Below are 21,012 nucleotides of genomic sequence, written 5' to 3'. Positions count from 1 at the left end.
GCCTTCAAACACTGAGGCTCTGTGCTTTCCTTCCTATGGAAAAGAACAATCCCTCCTGCACAGGCACCCATGGCCAAAACTGGTACTTGTCCTCCAAAATTCCTACATACAAGGGTTTTTTCTCCTAGACAAGATCTCCCAGTACAGACAGGTCTGCCTGGCCTTGGCTTCTGGTGGTTGCCTCTATTTTGCCCTGAAACACTGGGGCTCTGCCCTTTCCATCCTAAGGGAAAAGAACCATCCTTCTTCTCCAGGTACTCATGGCTGAAATTGGGATTCCTCTTCCAAAAGTCCTATATCCAATGATGGCTCCTACACAAAATCTGCCATTACAGACAGGTCTGGCTGGCCTTGGTCTCTGGTGCCTGCAGCTCATCAGCCCCTGAAGCACTGGGGCTCTGTGCTTTCCTTCCTATGGAAAAGAATCTTCTTATTCCTCCACAGCCAAAATTGCTACTCTTCCTAAAATGTTCACTATATGAAAGGTTTCTCCCAGACAAAACCTGCCAGCTCTGGCTGGTGTTTTGGGCTCTGATGGCCACCTGTCATCTACCCCTGAAACACTGGGGCTCTCTGCCTTCCTTCCGATGGAAATGGAACAGTCTTCTTGTCCCAGGGCTGTGGCCAAATTTGAGATTTGGCCCCTAAATTCCATATATCCAAGGATAGCTCCCATCCAAAAGCTGCCAGGAGAGACGAGTTTGGCTGGCTTGGCCTCCCAAGGGCTGCTTCTCATCTACCATCAAACCCTGGGGCTCTCTGCTTTCCTTCAGATGGAAAAGAAACAGACTTTTCATCAAGGGACCAGTGGCCAAAACTTGTATTCTACCTCCCAAATTCTGTGTATCCAAGGAATTCTCTCAGGAACAAGCTGCAATTCCATAAAGGTCTGGCATGCCTTGGCCCTTGGTGGCTGCTGCTCATCTGCCCCTAAAACACTGGGCCTCTGCTTTCCTTCCAATGGAAAAGAATCGTTGTTCACATCAAAGTGCCCATTGGCAAATCTGGAATTTGGCCTAAAAACATCTTTCTATCCAAGGATTGCTCCAAGGCAAAAGCAGCTAGGACACACAGGTCTGACTGGTCTTGTCCTGAGGTGATTTTCTTAGACTATGAGCAGAATGTTTTCATTTGCCAAAACCTTGGAGAGGACCCAGAGATTTCCAATGTGGGGTTTGGAGGCCTCAAGCACATGAGCAAAATATGGGGACAAAGCAGCTCTGTACTCAGTGAGGTGGAGACTGAGGACAGCAGAGGAGAGGCCTGGGAGGGATTGAAGGGTGGTTTCAGAGATGGTGGATCCTTTTGACATAGTAGAGAGCAGACAGAGAAAGAAAGATTTAATGCAAAGGGCAGATAGGGAGGGCCAGACGGGACCCAAAGAGAAATGAATTTCCCGCCCAGGGCAAGGCTGTGGTGCAACACATCCCCCAGAAGGAGTCTGGGTCAGCCCCAGGCTTTGTGTAGGCAGGCAGAGGCAGGCAGGAGGCAGAGCTGCCAGCAAAGGAAGGGCCCAGCCAGGTGGGGCAGCCGGGGGATGCCCACAGCCTGCAGGGACAGAGGCACAGGGCAGGGACACCGTAGGACAGCCTGGGCTGCACAGGGCACAGGCATGGGCAGCAGCTGCAAGACAGCCCTGCCAGAGCCAACTTGGGCAGCACTTTGGCCATGGCTGCTGGGCCTGGGCCTGAGGCAGGAGCAGGAGACAAGTGACCCTTGCAGGCCTGGGGCCTCATGGCCTCCTTGTCCCTGCTCAGCAGCCTGGCAGGGGCCGCCCCACGCTCCTGCCCTTGGCATTGCACATCCCCACATGCCAGAGCCCATCCCGGCAAGAGCCCTGAGCAAGGAGGGAGGGACAGCATCTGCCTGGCCAGGCCCTGGGGCTCAGGCCTTGGCCATTGGCATTCCTCAAACACATTCAGCTTTGCTCAGCACCAGAGACACCTTGGCCTTGTTTGTCCCCAGCTGTCATCACTGCCTCCAGTGTTCTGCTCTAACTGGAACCTGGGGACACTTGCTCAGTCCTGTCCCTCAGTGGGACCCATTAAAACTTCAGAAAATTTGGAGTCTAAATTTAACTTTGAGTTCTTGAGAAGTTTTCTGAACACTCTCTCAGGGACTGAGTCTGATGTAAACAACACCAAATCCCCAGAGGCTCATTAAAGTCCTTGTGCTGTGTCTGTGCTGCTGAGCTTTAAAGGAACAGCTCTTCCCAGGGCCAGCTCCTCTCCCAGCCCAGCAGGGCTGAGGGCTCTGCCTGCAGGCACTGAGGGGACAGGAGCCAGGCAGAGACAGGCTGAAGGCAATCAGGATTGGGAAGACATTGAGCTGAGACTTCGCCTGGGGAAAGATCTTCACAGCCCTGTGCATGGTGAGTGTGTGGGTGCAGGGCAATGTCCCCTGTGCTCCTGGAGGGATCTCCTGAAGCCAGCACACCCCAGAGCCTGGGGCATGTGTCAGGAGGACTCTCCCAGTTTCTCTGTGGCACAGGAGGAGCAGGAGGAGGAGGAGGAGGAGGAGGAGGAGGATGTGCTGCAGAGCGGGGCTGCCCTGGGCACCGTCAGAGGGACAGGGCAGGACGGCTCCTGCTGCCAGGGACGGCTGCAGGGGCTGAAGCTGGGGCTGCAGCCAGGGCTGCCCAGGGCTGTCCTGCAGAGCAGCTCCTGCAGCCCTCAGGGCTCTTGGCCAGCCCAGGGCATGTGCCACCTGCCAGGGGCAGCTCTCAGCCTGCCTGGCAGCTCCCCATGGACGCTGCAGGGGAGAAGTTCCAGGTGCAAGGAGCCACCCCCATCAGGGCAGATTCCTCCTGCTCTGGAGATGGTGCTGCATGGCCAGGGCTGCTCTCAGCTTTCTCCTAAAGGGAAGGGAAAGGGGCTGTCAGCTTTGGCTGTGTCCCTGAGCCTCCTGCACTGTCAGCCTGGCCATCAGCAGATGGGCCTCAGATCTCCCTCAGAAAGTGCCTCCTCAGCCTCCTCTCCCTACACACAGCAGCAGCAGCACCTTGGCTTGCAGCATCTCTGTTTGTCTGGCCTGCCCTTAAGGCCCTGCTGCCAGGGAGATGCCCCTGGGCAGTGCCCTGTGCTGGGAGGGGTCTGCAGGGCAGAGCTGAGCCCCCAGGGCTGGGCTGGGCTCTGGCAGCACTGGCAGGGACAGGGCTTGGATAGAGAGAAACAGCTCCCAGCAGGCACAACTCCAGGCAGCAGAGAGCCAGACCAAGCCTTGGTATCCATTCCTGTTCAGCTGCACTGGGAAGAGAGAAGGGCTTAGAGACACTAACTGTGAAACAGGAGTCTATAGAAACTCCACTTTTTTTTTCAAGCATGTTTAAATTTTGATCACTCAGAGCTAGAGGGAGGTGTAATGGGCAAAGGGCATCTGGCTTGGGACCACGAGGTCTGACTGCCCTGGGACACAGGGAGCCCTGTTTTCCTTCTGGGCTTCTCCGGGTTTCAGGCTGAGAGCAATGCTGAAGATGAATCAGTAACTCAGGAGCAGAAACCCAAGCTCAAAAATAAAAATGTTGAGTGAAGTTCTCCGACAGGTAGAGAAGTACTTTTGAGGGAATTCCTAAAATAACCCCATAGGATTGACTCAAAGAGCTTGTCAATATCTTCAACAGTCCACCATGGCCAGATTGAAGGAATGTCCAACAGCAGCTCCATCAGGCACTTCCTCCTGCTGGCATTGGCAGACACGCGGCAGCTGCAGCTCCTGCACTTCTGCCTCTTGCTGGGCATCTCCCTGGCTGCCCTCCTGGGCAACGGCCTCATCATCAGCGCCGTAGCCTGTGGCCACCACCTGCACACGCCCATGTTCTTCTTCCTGCTCAACCTGGCCCTCAGCGACCTGGGCTCCATCTGCACCACTGTCCCCAAAGCCATGCACAATTCCCTCTGGGACACCAGCACCATCTCCTACTCAGCATGTGCTGCTCAGGTCTTTTTCTTTATCTTCTTTATTTGCACAGAGTTTTCCCTCCTGACCGTCATGTGCTACGACCGCTACGTGTCCATCTGCAAACCCCTGCACTACGGGACCCTCCTGGGCAGCAGAGCTTGTGCCCACATGGCAGCAGCTGCCTGGGCCAGTGCCTTTCTCTATGCTCTGCTGCACACAGCCAATGCATTTTCCCTGCCCCTGTGCCATGGCAATGCCCTGGGCCAGTTCTTCTGTGAGGAGCCCCAGATCCTCAAGCTCTCCTGCTCACACTCTACCTTCAGAAAAATTTGGATTTCATTGGTTGGTGTCTGTTTAGCTTTTGGCTGTTTTGTGTTCATTGTTTTCTCCTATGTGCAGATCTTCAGGGCTGTGCTGAGGATCCCCTCTGAGCAGGGACGGCACAAAGCCTTTTCCACCTGCCTCCCTCACCTGGCCGTGGCCTCACTGTTCCTCAGCACTGGGTTTTTTGCCTACCTGAAGCCCCCCTCCATCTCCTCCCCATCCCTGGATCTGGCCCTGTCAGTTCTGTACTCGGTGGTGCCTCCAGCCCTGAACCCACTCATCTACAGCCTGAGGAACCAGGAGCTCAAGGCTGCAGTGTGGAGCCTGATGACTGGATGGTTTCAGAAACATTAAAGTTCTGGCCTGTTTCTGCAAGTCACTCATAATAAAAGTCATCTTTTATACTTCTTGTTGGTTTCATTTTGGAGGTTTTTTGTCATTGTTTTACTTTTATAACATTGTCCCAAAACAAAACCCATTGATTCTGCCATATCTCGTTTTGTTTCTCCACACCTTCACTGTGACCCACAGACTGTGTCAATGAGGACCTGTGCCCTTGGTGGATTTAAACAAACTAAAGGATCTCCCAGAAAAGTTCTCACCATAGATCCCCCTTTTGTCGCCTTCTCTGCAGCTGCAGCAGCAATGTCTGTGTGCAGAGCTGGGGGCAGGTTAGGGTGGCACAGAAGCCCTGCTCCTGCTGGCCACACCATTCCTGATCCAGGCCAGGAGCCATTGGCCTTCTTGCCCACCTGGGCACACTGCTGGCTCATGTCCAGCCTGCTGTCCATCAGTGCCCCAGGTCCCTTTCTGCCTGGCTGCTCTCCAGCCACTCTGTCCCCAGCCTGTAGCCCTGCAGGGGTTGTTGTGGCCAAAGTGCAGGAGCCAGCACTTGGTCTTGTTAAACTTCATCTTACTGGACTCTGCCCATCCATCCAACTGTTCCAGGTCTATCTGCAGAGCCATCCTACCTTCCATCAGATGGACACACGCTCTCAGCTTAGTGTCATCTGCAGATTTACTATTGAAAGACACTACACCTTCATCCATGTTGTCAATAAAAATATTGAACAGGACTGGCACCAGCACAGAGCACATAGAGACACCACTGGTGACTGGCTGCCAGCTGGATGCAGCAGTATTCACCACCACTCTCTGGGCTCAGGCATCCAGCTTCTTGTAGGTGTTTTGTTAATACCTCTCCGTCTTTCATGGAATATTTAAACACTCAATAATTTAATGGTCCCCATGCCCCAGGCAGCCTCTGACCACCACATCTCCCACCAGCCCTTCTTTGCTTGTGACCAGCAGGAGACAGAGCTTTCCTTGGCAGTGGGAATTGCAGGAAACCTCTCCAAACTACAGCTTGGAAGGTTCAGGCTGGAGCTGAGGAGAAAGCAAAGTCCCTCGCAGGGCAGAATGTTGGTGCTGGAGGTGTGGCAGCATGAGGCTGGGCCATGGCCGGGCTCTGTGTGCCAGGAGCCGGCAGCGCTGGGTGCAGGGAGCCCAGGGAGGGCACAGAAACGCTGGGTGAGAAATGCTGGGGGACAGCGAGATGGGCGAGTGCAGCCGGCCAGGGCAGAGGAGCAGCACGCCCAGGGGCCACAGCCTGCAGGACAGATGGCCAAGGGCTGGGCAGGGCTGGCAGGGCCACAGGCACTCAGGCCTTTGTGCCCTGGGCTCGGGCAGTGCCTCTGGAGGCCCCACAGGAGGAACTTTCCTGGCAGGGGCTGCACTTTGCTTCTCCCTCGGCCTCCCTGGGGAGGCTGGCAGGGGCTGCAGGTTGATGCCATTTGTCCTTGCTGCCCCTCACATCCCCCTGGCCCACCAAGAGCCCCGAGGTAGCCGTGAGGGACAGGCCCTGCTGGCCCAGGCTGGGCTCAGGCCTTGGCCTTTCTGCTTCCTGCAGCCAAGCCAGGCCTTGCTCAGCACTGCAGTTCCCTGCTCAGAGCCTTGGGCTCCCCGCAATCCTGGCCTCAAGGATCTCACCAGGCCCTGGGCAGCCTTTGGCCTTCCCTGCCCTCACTGGGGCCCAGCCATGCTCCAAGGCACTTGGAGTTTTGCTGCTGACTCCTTGAGCAGCTTCTTCATCCTTCTCTCCGTGCCTGAGGCTCCTGGACCCAGACCCAAATCCATCGTGGGGCTGATTAAAATACAGAAAGACCTCAGGACTTCTATGTCTCCCTTCCATTGTTTTCCAGTCTCCAGCGCTTGTGCAGTGATTGGAGTCAGTTTGGAGTTCTCTTCAGGAGGGAGATTCCAAAGTGCACATCATGGTTTTTGGTATTAGTCAAGGAAATATTATTTTACTTTTATTTCCAGAGAAGAGGTGACAGAACCATTCCCCAGGTGATCTTGATGGTGAATGTCTCCTCAGGAGGTCTGGCCATGGAGAAGAATGAGCCCCTTGCAGGCTGAGCCTGTTTGGACAACCTGCTCCTTACCCCACACGTCACCATGTCTGACAACACCCACCTGGGACTGGCACCCAAACATAGAAAAAACAAATTTAAGCATTTTAAGCATTTTTCCTTATATATAAAATTTTATTAATAATAAATTAAAATAATATTATTCTAATATATGATAGTATTAGACAATATTTTTTGTTACCTAATTTTTATATTTATATTAAAAAATTGATACATTTTTAGCAACCAAGAAAATTATTGGTCATTGGTTCTAAGGAACACAATTCCCTTCATCAATAATTAATCTCTATAGGCTATTTATTTCTTCCGCTTTATAGTAAATCGTAATATCGGTAGTCCTTTTGGCATAATTTTTATTATCTTTTTCACCGATAGGGTCAAAGGGGGGCCACTTTGGGGTCCCTGGAGCCATTTCTGGGGCAGTTTTGGGGCAGTTTGGGTCTGGGGAGGGAATTCAGAGAGAACTTGAGGGTCTGGAGGACACTTTGGGGAGCCGGGTGGGAACTTGGAGGGGCACGCAGGGATTCTGAGGAACAGTTCGGAGTCCGGGGCAGCACTTGGGGGTCCAGGGGAGCCCTTGGAGGTCAGGGAGGGGAATTTGGGGCCCTTCGGGGTCCGGGCAGGCCCTTAGCGGGCTCTGACAGGGCTCTGACAGGGCTCTCTGGGGGACGGGGGGTGATGGGAGTTGTAGGCGCGGGTCTAATACGGTTAAACAGGGCCGCGGAGCATCACGGGAGTTCTGGGCGCAGCTGCAATGGCTCTCGGAGGGGCGCGGGGCATGACGGGAGATGAAGTCCCGGCCGGAATAGCGCTTTCCTGCGCCGCGGAGCATGATGGGAGCTGTAGTCCCGGAAGTGGTTTGAACACGATGTTTGGGGGTCCGGGAAGGTTCTTGGGGGACACTTGTACGTTCGAGCCGCGACTTGAGGTCCTCGGCGGGAGCGTAAACGGTTCGGGAGCCCCTGGGGGGAGCTCGGGGAGCTATAACCAGGTTCTTTAGGGCGCGGGGCAGGGCAGGAGTTTTAGGCGCGGGACTGTGTTCTGAGGGGCTCTGGTGCCGCGGGGGATGAGAGGAGATGAATTCCCAGAAGTGGCTGTACCAGGCATCTGTGGGGTTGGGAGCACTCTGGGGGTCTGGGGACGCTTTTGGGGGGTCCCGAATGTGCGCTGAGAGGGAACTGAGAGATCCTGGAGGGTCTGGGGGACATTATGGGACAGATGGGGGCGGATCCCGGGGGTTCTGTGGAGCGCGGGGTATGATGGCCGTTGTAGTCCCGGCTGCAATGGGGCTCAACGGGGCCGCGAGGCATGACGGGAGTCGTAGGCAAAAAGAAAATTGGCGGCGCCGCCAGGCACCGCCCCCGAAACAGCGATCCCGGTGCTGATTGGCTGAGGGCAGTGATGGGCGGGAGTCTCAAAAATGGATGCGGGAAGAGCCCATTCAACTTCTCCAGTCCCTCCCAGTTCAGCCCAGTTCGTCCCAAGTGGAACCCAGTACAACCCCAGTGCCCCTCCAGTCCCTCCTAGTACAGCCCAGTCCCTCCCAATACACCTGAGTCCATTCCCAGTCCCTCCCAGTTCCCCCGCAATGTCATCCACAGGATGCCCCAGTGTCTCCAAGTCTTCCCCACAATGTCCCCAGTGTTCCCAGTTTGCACCAGTAGTGCCCAGTATCACTCCCAGTATGTCCCAGTGTCTCCCACAGCGTTCCCAGTGTTCCCCAGTATGTCCCAGTCCTCCCCAGTGTTTTCAAGGACACTTTAATTTCTCACGGTGGCTGTGGCAGACAAACCCAGCAGTGGGGTCAGTGCAGTGCCCATGGCCACAGCCCCTTGCAGTGGCCCAGTGCAGCTTGGGCTGATGATCCACCCTCACAGCTGGCCCAGGGCAGCTCTGCAGTGGCTTTGGTGGCACCTGGGGCTGGCACACACCTGAGCAGTGTGTCTGTTTTCAGTGGGGAAACTCAGGAGTTTCAGATTGCTTCAAAAAACCCCAAAAAGGGAAAACCCCTCTTAGGCTGAGTGCAGCCAGCTCTCCAAGCACAGCAGGTCCCAGGGGAGTGAGGACAGACAGGATGGGGCTGGGCAATGTGGAGCAAGGTTGTCCACACTGGGTCAGAGCTCCAGGCACAGCTTCTGTGAGCAGGCCAGAGCTGCTGAGGAGAGACCCTGGGTCAATCTCAATCACAGAATGCTGCAATCACCTCTGCTCTACAGAGAAATAAAATAAAATACATCATTTAAAATAGGAATGTCTGTTTCTGACAAATTCTTTGAAATCTTTCTCCATTGCGGGGCTACGAAAACTTTAATGAGCCTCTCAGGGCTTTGATGTTGTTTACATCAGACTCAGTCCCTGAGAGAGGATTCAAAAAACTTCTCAAGAACTCAAAATTAAATTGAAGCTCTGAAGTTTCTTGAAGTTTTAATGGGTTCCACTGAGGGACAGGACTGAGAAAGTGTCCCCAGGTTCCAGTTAGAGCGGAACACTGGAGGCAGTGCTGACAGCTGGGGACAAACAAGGCCAAGGTGTCTCTGGTGCTGAGCAAAGCTGGATGTGTTTGAGGAATGCCAAGGGCCAAGGCCTGAGCCCCAGGGCCTGGCCAGGCAGATGCTGTCCCTCCCTCCTTGCTCAGGGCTCTTGCCGGGATGGGCACTGGCCTGTGGGGATGTGCAATGCCAAGGGCAGGAGCATGGGGCGGCCCCTGCCAGGCTGCTGAGCAGGGACAAGGAGGCCATGAGGCCCCAGGCCTGCAAGGGTCACTTGTCTCCTGCTCCTGCCTCAGGCCCAGGCCCTGCAGCCATGGCCAAAGTGCTGCCCCAGTTGGCTCTGGCAGGGCTGTCTTGCAGCTGCTGCCCATGTCTGTGCCCTGTGCAGCCCAGGCTGTCCTACGCTGTCCCTGCCCTGCGCCTCTGTCCCTGCAGGCTGTCGGCATCCCCCGGCTGCCCCATCTGGCTGAGCCCTTCCTTTGCTGGCAGCTCTGCCTCCTGCCTGCCTCTGCCTGCCCACACAAAGCCTGGGGCTGATACCAAAAGGGTTCATTCCATTTTTACCCTGCCTGGGAACTTTCAGCACAGGAACAAGGCATGCAGGGGCTGCTTTCCCAGCGAGGATGGTTGGAAGAGAAGGAGACATCTGGCTCAAGGGTGCAGGGGTAGAGAAAACAAGGAGTGAACCTGGGAACCTCGGGTGGGTTTTCTGGAAGTGGGTAAATTGTAATACGCATTTAGTGACTGTGTATAAGCAACACACAGGTAGAATTACATGTCCACATAAGGTTAGGAATTATTCCATGTTGGACCTCAGGTCTGAATAAATGATACGTTCTCAAACACCAAATTAGTGTTATGGAGCCTTATTCTGATATTTCAAACATTTGGTGACAGCAGAGGCTGACAGAACCAAGGAGTCAGCTGTGACGCTGTGGAACCCCATGGAACAAAGGGTCCCTGGTGATGCAGTGGAACCCCATGGAACCAAAAGTCCATTGTATCAGAGCAAGGCCTCATGGAACCAAGGAGAGTAGTGCTGACCGTGTGGAAGCTCCTGGAGCCATGGAGTCATTGTGACAGTGTGGGGCTGCATGGAACCAATGGTCCATTGGGACACTGCAGAACCTTCTGGAATCAAGGGGATCATGTTCTGCTCTGGAACCTCAAGGAACAAAGGATCCATGGTGCCACTGCAGTGCTCAGACCATTGTTGACAGTGTGAAAGCTCCTGGAACCAAAAAGTCCATTGTGACACAGCAAGGCCTCCTGGAACCAAGGGTCCCTTGTGGCTCTGTGGGGCTTCCCAGAACCAAGGAGACCATTTGGACACTGTGGGGCCTCATGGAACCACCTGGCACTGTGACACAGCGGGGCCACACGGAGCCAAGGGGCCACTGAGACACTGAGGAACCTCATGGAACCAAAGGTCCATTGTTACACTGAGGGGCCCTGTGGAACCAATGGGACCATGGTGACACCGTGGTGCTCCATGGAACCAAGGGGCCATTCTGATTCTGCTTTGCCTCATGGAGCCAAAGGGCCACCATGACACTGCAGAGCCTCATGGAACTAAGGCAGCCTTGTGACACTGCGGGGCCCTTGGAACCAAGGGTCCATTGGGAGATTGCAGGGCCTCATGGAACCATGGAGACCATTATGGCCCTTCAGAACCCATTGGAACCGAGGGGCCATTGTGACACTGCAGGGCCTCGTGGAATCAAGGGGACCACAGTGACACTGTGGGGCTCCATGGGACAAAGGGGCCATTCTGACACTGTGGAACCAAGGAGACCATTGCACTGCTACAGTACATCATGGAACCAAGGAGGCCATTGTGACACAGCAAGGCCTCATGGAACCAAGGACACAGTAGTGACACTGTGGGGCTCCATGGGACCAAGGGGGCATTCTTAAAGTGCAGAACCAAGGAGATCACTGTGACACTATGGGGCATCATGGAACCAAAAGTCCATTGTGACACAGGAGGTCCTCATAGAACCATGGAGGTCATTTTTACACTTTGAGGCCTGGTGAAACCAAAGGGCCCCTGTGGCACTTTGTGTCTCTGTGGAACCAAGGAGTCCATTGTGACACTATGAGGCCCTGTTGGGCCAAAGGGCCATTGTGGCCCTGTGTGGCACCATGGATCCAAGGGACCATTGTGACACTACAGGGCCCCATGGAACCAAGGATTCATGGAACAGTGTGGAACTCATGGAACCAAAGGTCCATTGTGATATTGTGGGGCCTCATAGAACAAAGGGGGGAGAATTGTGATCGTGTGGGGCCCAGTGGAAGCAAGGGGCCAGTGTGACAAAGCTGGGCCTCATGCAGCCAAGGGGCCACTGGGATCCTGAGGACCCCAAAAGAACCAAGGGGCCATTGTGACACTCTGCAGCTGTGGAGATCCTGAGAGGCTTCCGTGGGTTAGTGAGACACCAGAAGCTTCCCTCAAAAGCTTTTCGACCCCATTGGCTCCTTCCCCTTTTTCTGTGTCCCTCAGCCACTCCCTCCCTATTCCCCCATTGGCCCCATCTTGGTACTGCCCCATGGCACTGATCAGCCCCTTCCTCTGGAGATACAGGAACCTGGACTCCCCCCAGGAGTCCTGCCTTGTGATCCTGAACATCTCCCTCCACGGCTGAATCAAACATCTGTGGGTACCATGCAAAGGCCCTTTGTGCTTCCCTACCCTGGGCTTTATTAGCAGCTATTCCAGCTGCAGCAATGGTCCATTATGGCAGTGTGGATCCATGGACACCATGGTGACACTGTGGGACCTCATGGATCCAAGGGGCCAATGTGACACTGAAGAACTTCATGGAACCCAGGGTCCATTGGGACACAGCAGGGCCTCATTGGAACAAAGGAACCTTTGCTGACAGTACAGAAACTCATGGAACCAAGGGGCCGTGGTGACACAGCAGGGCCACATGGAACCCAGGAGACCAGTGACATTTAGGAACCTCATGGAACCAGAGTCCATTATGGCACTGCAGAAACAAGGAGACCATTGCTGATGCTATGGAAGCTCACGGAACCAAGCAGCCATTGTGACACTCCAGGGCCTCGTTGAACCAGGCAGACCATTGTGACACCACAGAACCTCATGGCACTGAGGGTTTATTGTGACACAGCAGGGCCCATGGAGCCAATTGTCCATTGTGACAATGTGGATCTGAGGAGACCATGGTGACACCATGGAAGCTCATGGAGCCATGGATCCATTGTGACAAAGCAAGGCCTTGTGGAACCAAGGAGACCATTGTGACATCATGGAACCTTGGGGAACCAAGGAGACCATTGTGACATCATGGAACCTCTGGAACCATGGGTCCATTGTTACAGTCCAGAACCAAGGAGACCATTGTGACAGTACAGAACCTCATGGGACCAAGATTCCGTTGATATGCAGTGGGGCTTCATGGAACCAAGGACCCATTGTGACACAGCAGGGCCACATGGAACCAAGGGTCCATGGAGATACTGCAGATCCAAGGAGACCATGGTGATGCTGTGGAACCTCATGGAACCAAGGGGCCGTTATGACAGTCTGGGGCCCCATGGAACCAAATATTCATGGTGACACAGCGGGGCTGCTTGTGAGCAATTGTCCATTGTGACACTGCAGATCCACGAGACCAGGGTGACACTGTGGCAGTTGATGGAACCAAGGGGCTGTTGTGACACACCAAGGCCTCGTGGAGCCAAGGAGAGCATTGAGGCAGCGCAGAACCAAGGAGGCCATTTTGACAGTACGGAACCCAATGGAACCAAGGGTCCATTGTTCTACAGCAGGGCCTCATGGAACCAAGGGGCCATTGTGAAACTGTGGGGCATAATGGAGCCAAGGACACCACTGATACTGAAATCTGCTGGATTGAAAATTCTGAACAGTTTTGAGTATTTGAAAGCAGGTATACTTTATTACAGCATGGTGATCACTTGGGCCATCCTTCCTCCATTCGACTGCACTGAGCATTGAATGGACAGAATTTTTATAACACACACTGATTACGTATCCATGAGCTATCCCCATGTCTTTGAATTTATTTGAAATAGTTGCACCCCTTATCACAAATCCTTTTATGGTTCTTTGGGGTCTGTCTTCAACATCCAGTGTCCTTTTTAGGTGGCTGTTCTTTGACCCCTCCTTTTGAGTAAGGGCAATATTATTGTTCTGCATAACTTCTGTTTTGTCAGCCTTGCAGAGCTGAGCTGGCATCCTGCTTGCATTTTGTGTGGCTTCTGTTTGCCAGAGGCACATCCTCAATCAGTTTCTCCAAGGCTGTGCTGTTCTGTTCTACTGTCCTTGACAAGAGTAAATGTTGTTCTGTTCTCCTGTCCTTGTCTCAGTGCTCGCCCCACATGAGGCGTCTGCAACCCCCCCAACCTATGGGCCTGGGGTGGGCAAGTGTTCCTGGGGAACAGGGATGGGACAGCTGGGCTGGACTGACCCAAGGGATGTTCCATTCCATGTCACACCATGATCAGCAATCACCTGAGAGAAGCAGAGGGACAAGGGGGGTAGGGAATAATTTATTTTTAAGACATTTTTCTTTCAAAACAGCACCAAAACATACAGAATATTCTCCTGCCAAAAGGTGGTCAAACATTTTCTGCTGATAGGAGATTTCCTAAGGATTTGCTTTTCTTCTGTTAGTGGGTCTTGCTGTGCCTTTTTTTTGGTGGAGTTTGGAGTTTTTTTTCATTGGATTTGGGTTTTTCCCTATTGAACTGCCTTTCTTCTGATGCATGAGTTTTTTCTGGCCTTTCTTGTGGCTTGCTTGGCACCTGACAGCAAGACAAATTTACCCAACTCTGTCATCTTGCCCAATTATGTATTGCAGTCACCACTGACTAGGTGAGTTTGGTCACAGACTCCCTGCAATTTGGCAGCATCCACAAAGGAATTGAAAGAACATTTCATGCTGTTTTAGAGACAATAGAAATATTCCACAGTGGTGGTCAAGGGCTGGTCACTGAGGGATGTCACCAGGGCATGGCTGCCAAGAGGACTCTGTACCATGGATAACATTTGACCCTCACTGTTCAGCCAAATTCCCACCCAGCCCATGTTCCACTCCTTCAGCCCAGCTCTCTCCAGTCTGGCTCTGAGGAGACCACAGCAGACGCTGTCCCAGGCCTGGCTGAAGTCTGGGCACACAACATCCCCTTCTTTTCCCTCCCACTTGGGTTCTGCAGTGCCTGCCCTGTCCTGCCAGTGCCTGGAATGGCTGCAGGAGGATTTGCCACATCCCCTTCCCTGCTGAGCCTGACCAGGCTGTGACTCTCCCAGTCCCCCTCCCTGCCCTGTTTGCAGACTGGTTCCCTGTCTGCCCTTCCCAAGTGCCCAGGACCCTCTGGGATGGCTCTGGCCTTTCCAAGGGGTTTGAGAGAGGTCCCACAGTGACACTGCCCAGCCTTCTCAACAGCCCTCACACCAAAGGCCTTTTCCACATCCCTCACTTCCAGGTCAGTGCCCAGAACACAGCACAGCCCTGTCAGGTCCTCGGGGTGGTTCAGAAGGGAGGCAGCTGTGATTTCTCCCCACAGACCCTCACTCTATCCAATGTCTCTCTGTGCAGTCCATGGCTGCCCTGAGCATTTTTCCTGGAGCCTCCTTGCCTGGGATATTTCTCTCCCTGCAGTCCTAACCACAACCCAGCAAAGAATTCAGGTGTTTTCCCAGAGGATGTTACTCTCAGAGTGAAGTGGCCTCAAGGCACTGTTTGTGCCGCTGGAATTGTGCCACCCCCGGGTGCTGCTGATGGTGTTTGTGCTCACTGGGGTTCATTTCCCCACACACACACCATGCACTGCTGAGATCTCCTCAGCACAGAGCAAACATGGCCTGCTGGCCTGCTCCCTTGGTGTCCCTCTGTGCAGGGACAAACACCCTCCTGCAGGTGGGGAGAGGCCAGTGCTGGCAATGGTGGCTGCAGGGGCTGCTGTGGGACAATTGCCCTGGGCCACCTTCCCAGGCTGTCTCAGAACAAAGACACAGCCCAGGTCCTGCTCTGCTGCTGCCTCAGGTCCATGCCAGGAGCTCTGGCTGGGTCAGGACACTGCTGTGAGCCCCCCCTGCACACTCCCCCCTGCCCCAGGCACTGGGCTTTGCTGGGCCAGGGCATTCCTGGAGCACATTGCTGACAGCAGCTCTGGAGGAGAGCAAAGCCTCCCTGCCCTGCCCTCAGGAGATGCCCTTTGCTGATGGAGCTGCTGTGCTGGAGCCCAGCTGTGTCCCAGCAGTGCCCATGGCCTGGCCCTGCCTGTGGCCACAGCAGGGACACGCAGCAGGACAGGGACCAAGCTGCCAGAGCACTCCGGCCTTACAGCCACAGCAGGGCTGGCAAGGACAGGGTGGAGCTGGGCAGAGCAGCTCTGAAAGGACCAATCCCTGCTGCTCCCTGGCCGTGCTGCTCTGCTGGGACTCTTTCCCCTTCTCCCCTCTAACTTCATGCTGGGCTCAGAATTGGGATCCCAGATAAAACAGGCACTGCAAGGTAGTTTATTTTTTTCAAATGCAGCGATAGCAAAATCCCTGGTTTACAGAGCTTCTGGGCGAAATTCAAGAGGCAGACAGTGAATTTGATAGGGGTGATTAAAAAAATTTATTGAGGATAATTTTATAACAGAAAACCCCATTGAACACGACCAAAGACCTGGGCAGACCTGTTGGGCCTGTCATGAGTTCCATTCCGAAAACTATGCAGAAGGAAACAGGCAATTGGTTGCTTCAGAAGTCATCCAGTCATCATTCTCCTCAGGGCAGCCTTGAGCTCCTGGTTCCTCAGGCTGTAGATGAGGGGGTTCAGGGCTGGAGGCACCACCGTGTACAGAATTGACACTCCCAGATCTAGGGATGGGAAGGAGATGGACAAGGGCTTCAGGTAGGCAAATGCTGCAGTGCTGATAAACAAAGAGACCACGGCCAGGTGAGGGAGGCAGGTGGAAAAGGCTTTGTGCTGTCCCTGCTCAGAGGGGATCCTCAGCACAGCCCTGAAGATCTGCACATAGGAGAAAACCATGAACACAAAACAACCTAAACCTAAGGATGCACCAACCACAATGAGCCCAAGTTCCCTGTGTTTGGAGTGTGAGCAGGAGAGCTTGAGGATCTGTGGGATTTCACAGAAGAACTGGCCCAGGACATTGCCATGGCAAAGGGGCAGGGAAAATGTATTGGCCGTGTGCAGCAGAGCATTGAGAAAGGCACTGGCCCAGGCAGCTGCTGCCATGTGGGCACAAGCTCTGCTGCCCAGGAGGGTCCCGTAGTGCAGGGGTTTGCAGATGGACACGTAGCGGTCGTAGCACATGATGGTCAGGAGGGAAACCTCTGCTGAGATGAAGAACATAAAGAAAAACACCTGTGCAGCACATGCTGAGTAGGAGATGGTGCTGGTGTCCCAGAGGGAATTGTGCATGGCTTTGGGGACAGTGGTGCAGATGGAGCCCAGGTCGCTGAGGGCCAGGTTGAGCAGGAAGAAGAACATGGGCGTGTGCAGGTGGTGGCCGCAGGCTACGGCGCTGATGATGAGGCCGTTGCCCAGGAGGGCAGCCAGGGAGATGCCCAGCAAGAGGCAGAAGTGCAGGAGCTGCAGCTGCCGCGTGTCTGCCAATGCCAGCAGGAGGAAGTGCCTGATGGAGCTGCTGTTGGACATTTGCAGCCTCATGTATGGTTACTTATAGAGGATTAACACCTGTCAAGGAAGGAAATGGCAGTGCCAGATTCACTCTGGGAATCATGGACTGTGGAATGAAGACTTGAATAACTGCACCAATTTTTTGAGTCAATCCTATGTGTTTTATTTGGAATCCCCTCAAAATTACTTCTCTTCCTGGGAGAGAATTTTCCTTAACTTTATTTGAGTTTGGCTTTGGGCAGCTGAGTTTCTGCCTCATCTTCAGCATTGCTCTCAGGCTGAACACTGCGGAGCTCAGAGGGAAAACGGAGCTCCCAGTGCCCCAGTGCAGTCAGACTTGCTGGAACCACATAGATTCCCTTTGTTCATTTTCCCTCTCTCTATTTAAGCATGATCTCCCTTAAAACTTTCTTGAAAAATAAAGAGGACTTTGTGAATTCTCCAGTTTAAAACAAATATTCTCCAAACCCTTCTCTCTTTCCCTTTGCAGCTGAATACGGAGGGATGCAAAGTGTTGCTCTGGCTCTCTGCTGCCTGGAGTTGTGCCTACTGGGAGCTCTTTCCCTCTATCCAAGCCTTGGTCCCTGCCAGTGCTGCCAGAGCCCAGCCCAGCCCTGGGGGCTCAGCTCTGCCCTGCAGACCCCTCCCAGCACAGGGCACTGCCCAGGGGCATCTCCCTGGCAGCAGGGCCTTAAGGGTAGGCCAGACAAGCAGAGATGCTGCAAGCCAAGGTGCTGCTGCTGCTGTGTGTAGGGAGAGGAGGCTGAGGAGGCACTTTCTGAGGGAGATCTGTGGCCCATCTGCTGATGCCCAGGGTGACAGTGAAGGAGGCTCAGGGACACAGCCAAAGCTGACAGCCCCTTTCCCTTCCCTTTAGGAGAAAGCTGAGAGCAGCCCTGGCCATGCAGCACCATCTCCAGAGCAGGAGGAATCTGCCCTGATGGGGGTGGCTCCTTGCACCTGGAACTTCTCCCCTGCAGCGTCCATGGGGAGCTGCCAGGCAGGCTGAGAGCTGCCCCTGGCAGGTGGCACATGCCCTGGGCTGGCCAAGAGCCCTGAGGGCTGCAGGAGCTGCTCTGCAGGACAGCCCTGGGCAGCCCTGGCTGCAGCCCCAGCTTCAGCCCCTGCAGCCATCCCTGGCAGCAGGAGCCGTCCTGCCCTGTCCCTCTGACGGTGCCCAGGGCAGCCCCGCTCTGCACCACATCCTCCTCCTCCTCCTGCTCCTCCTCCTGCTCCTCCTCCTGCTCCTCCTGTGCCACAGAGAAACTGGAAGAGTCCTCCTGACACATCCCCCAGGCTCTGGGGTGTGCTGGCTTCAGGAGATCCCTCCAGGAGCACAGGGGACATTGCCCTGCACCCACACACTCACCATGCACAGGGCTGTGAAGATCTTTCCCCAAGTGAAGTCTCAGCTCAATGTCTTCCCAATCCTGATTGCCTTCAGCCTGTCTCTGCCTGGCTCCTGTCCCCTCAGTGCCTGCAGGCAGAGCCCTCAGCCCTGCTGGGCTGGGAGAGGAGCTGGCCCTGGGAAGAGCTGTTCCTTTAAAGCTCAGCAGCACAGACACAGCACAAGGACTTTAATGAGCCTCTCGGGGATTTGGTGTTGTTTACATCAGACTCAGTCCCTGAGAGTATCTTCAAAAACTTCTCAAGAACTCAAAGTTAAATTTAGACTCCAAATTTTCTGAAGTTTTAATGGTTCCCACTGAGGGACAGGACTGAGAAAGTGTCCCCAGGTTCCAGTTAGAGCAGAACACTGGAGGCAGTGATGTGATTTAATAAAAATATATGGATATTGATCTAGTACTGATAACCAACTGTGTCAGACAAAGACTCTCTAACAGTTTAAAGTTAGAAAGTCTATGTTTATTGTGACGCTGGGCAGTGTGCGGGATAGCAGGGAAAAGGAGGCCATGAGGCCCCAGGCCTGCAAGGGTCACTTGTCTCCTGCTCCTGCCTCAGGCCCAGGCCCTGCAGCCATGGCCAAAGTGCTGCCCCAGTTGGCTCTGGCAGGGCTGTCTTGCAGCTGCTGCCCATGCCTGTGCCCTGTGCAGCCCAGGCTGTCCTACGCTGTCCCTGCCCTGCGCCTCTGTGCCTGCAGGCTGTTGGCATCCCCCGGCTGCCCCACCTGGCTGGGCCCTTCCTTTGCTGGCAGCTCTGCCTCCTGATTGCCTCTGCCTGCCCACACAGAGCCTGGGGCTGGCCCAGACTCCTTCTGGGGGATGTGTTGCACCACAGCGCTGCCCTGGGAGAGAAATTCCTGTCCCCTTGTGTCCAGTCTGGACCTCCCCAGCTGCCCTTGGCATCGATTTTTTTGGTTCTCTCTGGCTGTTCTCTACTACATTAAACACATCCACCATCTCTGAAAGCACCCTTCAGTCCCTCCCAGGCCTCTCCTCTGCTGTCCTCAGTTTCCACCCCACTGAGCACTGAGCTCTTCTGTCCCTGTACCATGCTCATGTGCTTGAGGCCATGGGTGCCTGGACCAGAAGGACGGTTCTTTTCTGCAGGAAGGAAACCACAGAGCCCCAGGGTTTTGAAGGCAGAGCAGAGGCAGTCACCAGAGGCCAAGGCAAGCCAGACCTGTCTGTCCTTGCAGCTTTTGTCTGAAAGCAACCCTTGGATATTTGTGGAGTTTCGGAAGTGGAATTCCATTTCAGCCATGAGTGCTTGGACCAGAATGACAGTTCTTCTCCACAGGAAGGAAAGGGCAGAGCCCCAGTATTGCAAAGGCTGATTAGAGGCAGCCCCAAGGAGGCCAAGGCCAGCCAGACCTGTTGGTCTTGGCAGTGTTTGTCTGGGAGCTGTCCTTGGATATAAGGAATTTTGGAGGCGGATTCCCAGTTTTGGTTATTGACACCTGCATTGAAAGATGTTCTTTTCCATGAAAAGAAAAGCACACCCACCCTCCCTCCCACATTGTTTTGAAGACAGATGAGAGGTGGCCCCTAACATGCCAAGGCCATCCAGAGCTTTCTGTTCTGGCAGGTATCATATGGGATAATCTGTAGATTTAATCAAATATGGAGGTAGAATCCCAGTTTCAGCCATGAACCCCTGGAGGAAAAAAGAGAGTTCTTACCCACAGGAAGAAAAGCACACAACTCCAGGGCTAGATGAGAAGCAACCCTCAACATGCCAAGGTCAGCTGGACCAGTCAGGCCAAGCCAACCAGAACTGTTCCATGTTCTTGGATCCCTGGGGCCCTGCAGCATCACAATGTTCTCTTGGTTCCATGAGGACCCGTAGTATGACAAGAGATCTTTGTTTCCATAAGGCCCAGCAATACCACAATGGTCTCCTTGGCTCTGCAGCGGCACAATGGCCCCTTGCTTCCATGATGTCTTGCAGTGTCAAAGTGGTTTCCTTGGTTCCATGGAAATGCACAATGGCACAATGGCCCCTTGGTTCTATTGGGCTCCCCAGGATCACAATGGAGCCTTGGTTCCACAAGGCCTGGCTGTGTCACACTGGCCCCTTGCTTTCATGAGGACCTATAGTTTCACACTGGCCCCTTGGTGCCATGGGGACTCAGGGTGCCAGAATGTTCTCATTGCTTTCTCAAGTCCCTGTAGTGTCACAAAGAGCTCCTTGGTTCCACAAGGCCCTGCAGAGCCCCTTGATTCAACAAGGCCTCAAAGTGCCATAATGGTCTCCAGGATTCCATGAGGCCCTGCAGTGTCACAAGGGCTCCTTGGTTCCATGAGGCCCTGAAGTACGGAATGGCCTCTTGATCCCACTGGGCCCCTCACTGTCACATCAGTTCTTAGTTCCATGCAGCCCTGTAGTGTCACAATGGTCTCCTTGGTTCCACAGAGTTAAAATGTCCCCGTGGTCTCATGGAGCCCCACTACGATCCCCTTGATTCCATGAGGCCCTGCTGTGCTACAATGAGCCCTTGGTTAAACGAGGCCTTGCAGTGTCACAATGGCCCCTTGGTTCCAGTGGGTCCTGAAGTGTCCTAATGGTCTCCATGGTTCCATGAGGTCCCAGAATGTCACAATGGACTTTTGGTTCCATAGGGTTCCATATGCAAACAACAGTCTCCTTGTCTCCAGTGTGTCATAATGAATCCTTTGTTCCATAAGACGCCTGGCCTTCCACAGCCTCTCAGAGACCGTTTACCCCTCAAGGTCCCCAACAGCCCCTCATGGTCTCTTGTGACCCCTCAAGGTCCCCAACAGCCCTTCATGGCCCCTCAGAGCCCCTCATGGCCTCTCA

The 21,012-nt window shown here is 54.2% G+C and overlaps 2 protein-coding genes and 1 pseudogene across 2 annotated transcripts; 1 reads left to right on the top strand and 2 right to left on the bottom strand.

Annotated features, from left to right (window-relative positions):
• Positions 1 to 21,012, bottom strand: part of LOC129131840 (serine/threonine-protein kinase pim-1-like) — a 155,752-nt pseudogene that overhangs the window by 35,804 nt on the left and 98,936 nt on the right.
• LOC129131963 (olfactory receptor 14J1-like) lies at positions 3,643 to 4,575 on the top strand. The gene has a single exon (XM_054650945.2). The coding sequence runs from the start codon at positions 3,643 to 3,645 to the stop codon at positions 4,573 to 4,575; it is 933 nt and encodes a 310-aa protein (XP_054506920.2).
• LOC129131981 (olfactory receptor 14J1-like) lies at positions 15,892 to 16,809 on the bottom strand. Its single transcript, XM_054650962.2, has one exon. The coding sequence runs from the start codon at positions 16,807 to 16,809 to the stop codon at positions 15,892 to 15,894; it is 918 nt and encodes a 305-aa protein (XP_054506937.2).

Source organism: Agelaius phoeniceus, chromosome 33 (assembly GCF_051311805.1).
Source record: "Agelaius phoeniceus isolate bAgePho1 chromosome 33, bAgePho1.hap1, whole genome shotgun sequence".
Classification (NCBI taxonomy): Eukaryota; Metazoa; Chordata; class Aves; order Passeriformes; family Icteridae; genus Agelaius; species Agelaius phoeniceus.
Note: the sequence above shows the minus strand (reverse complement) of the source record. Positions and strands in the feature narration are given on the sequence as shown.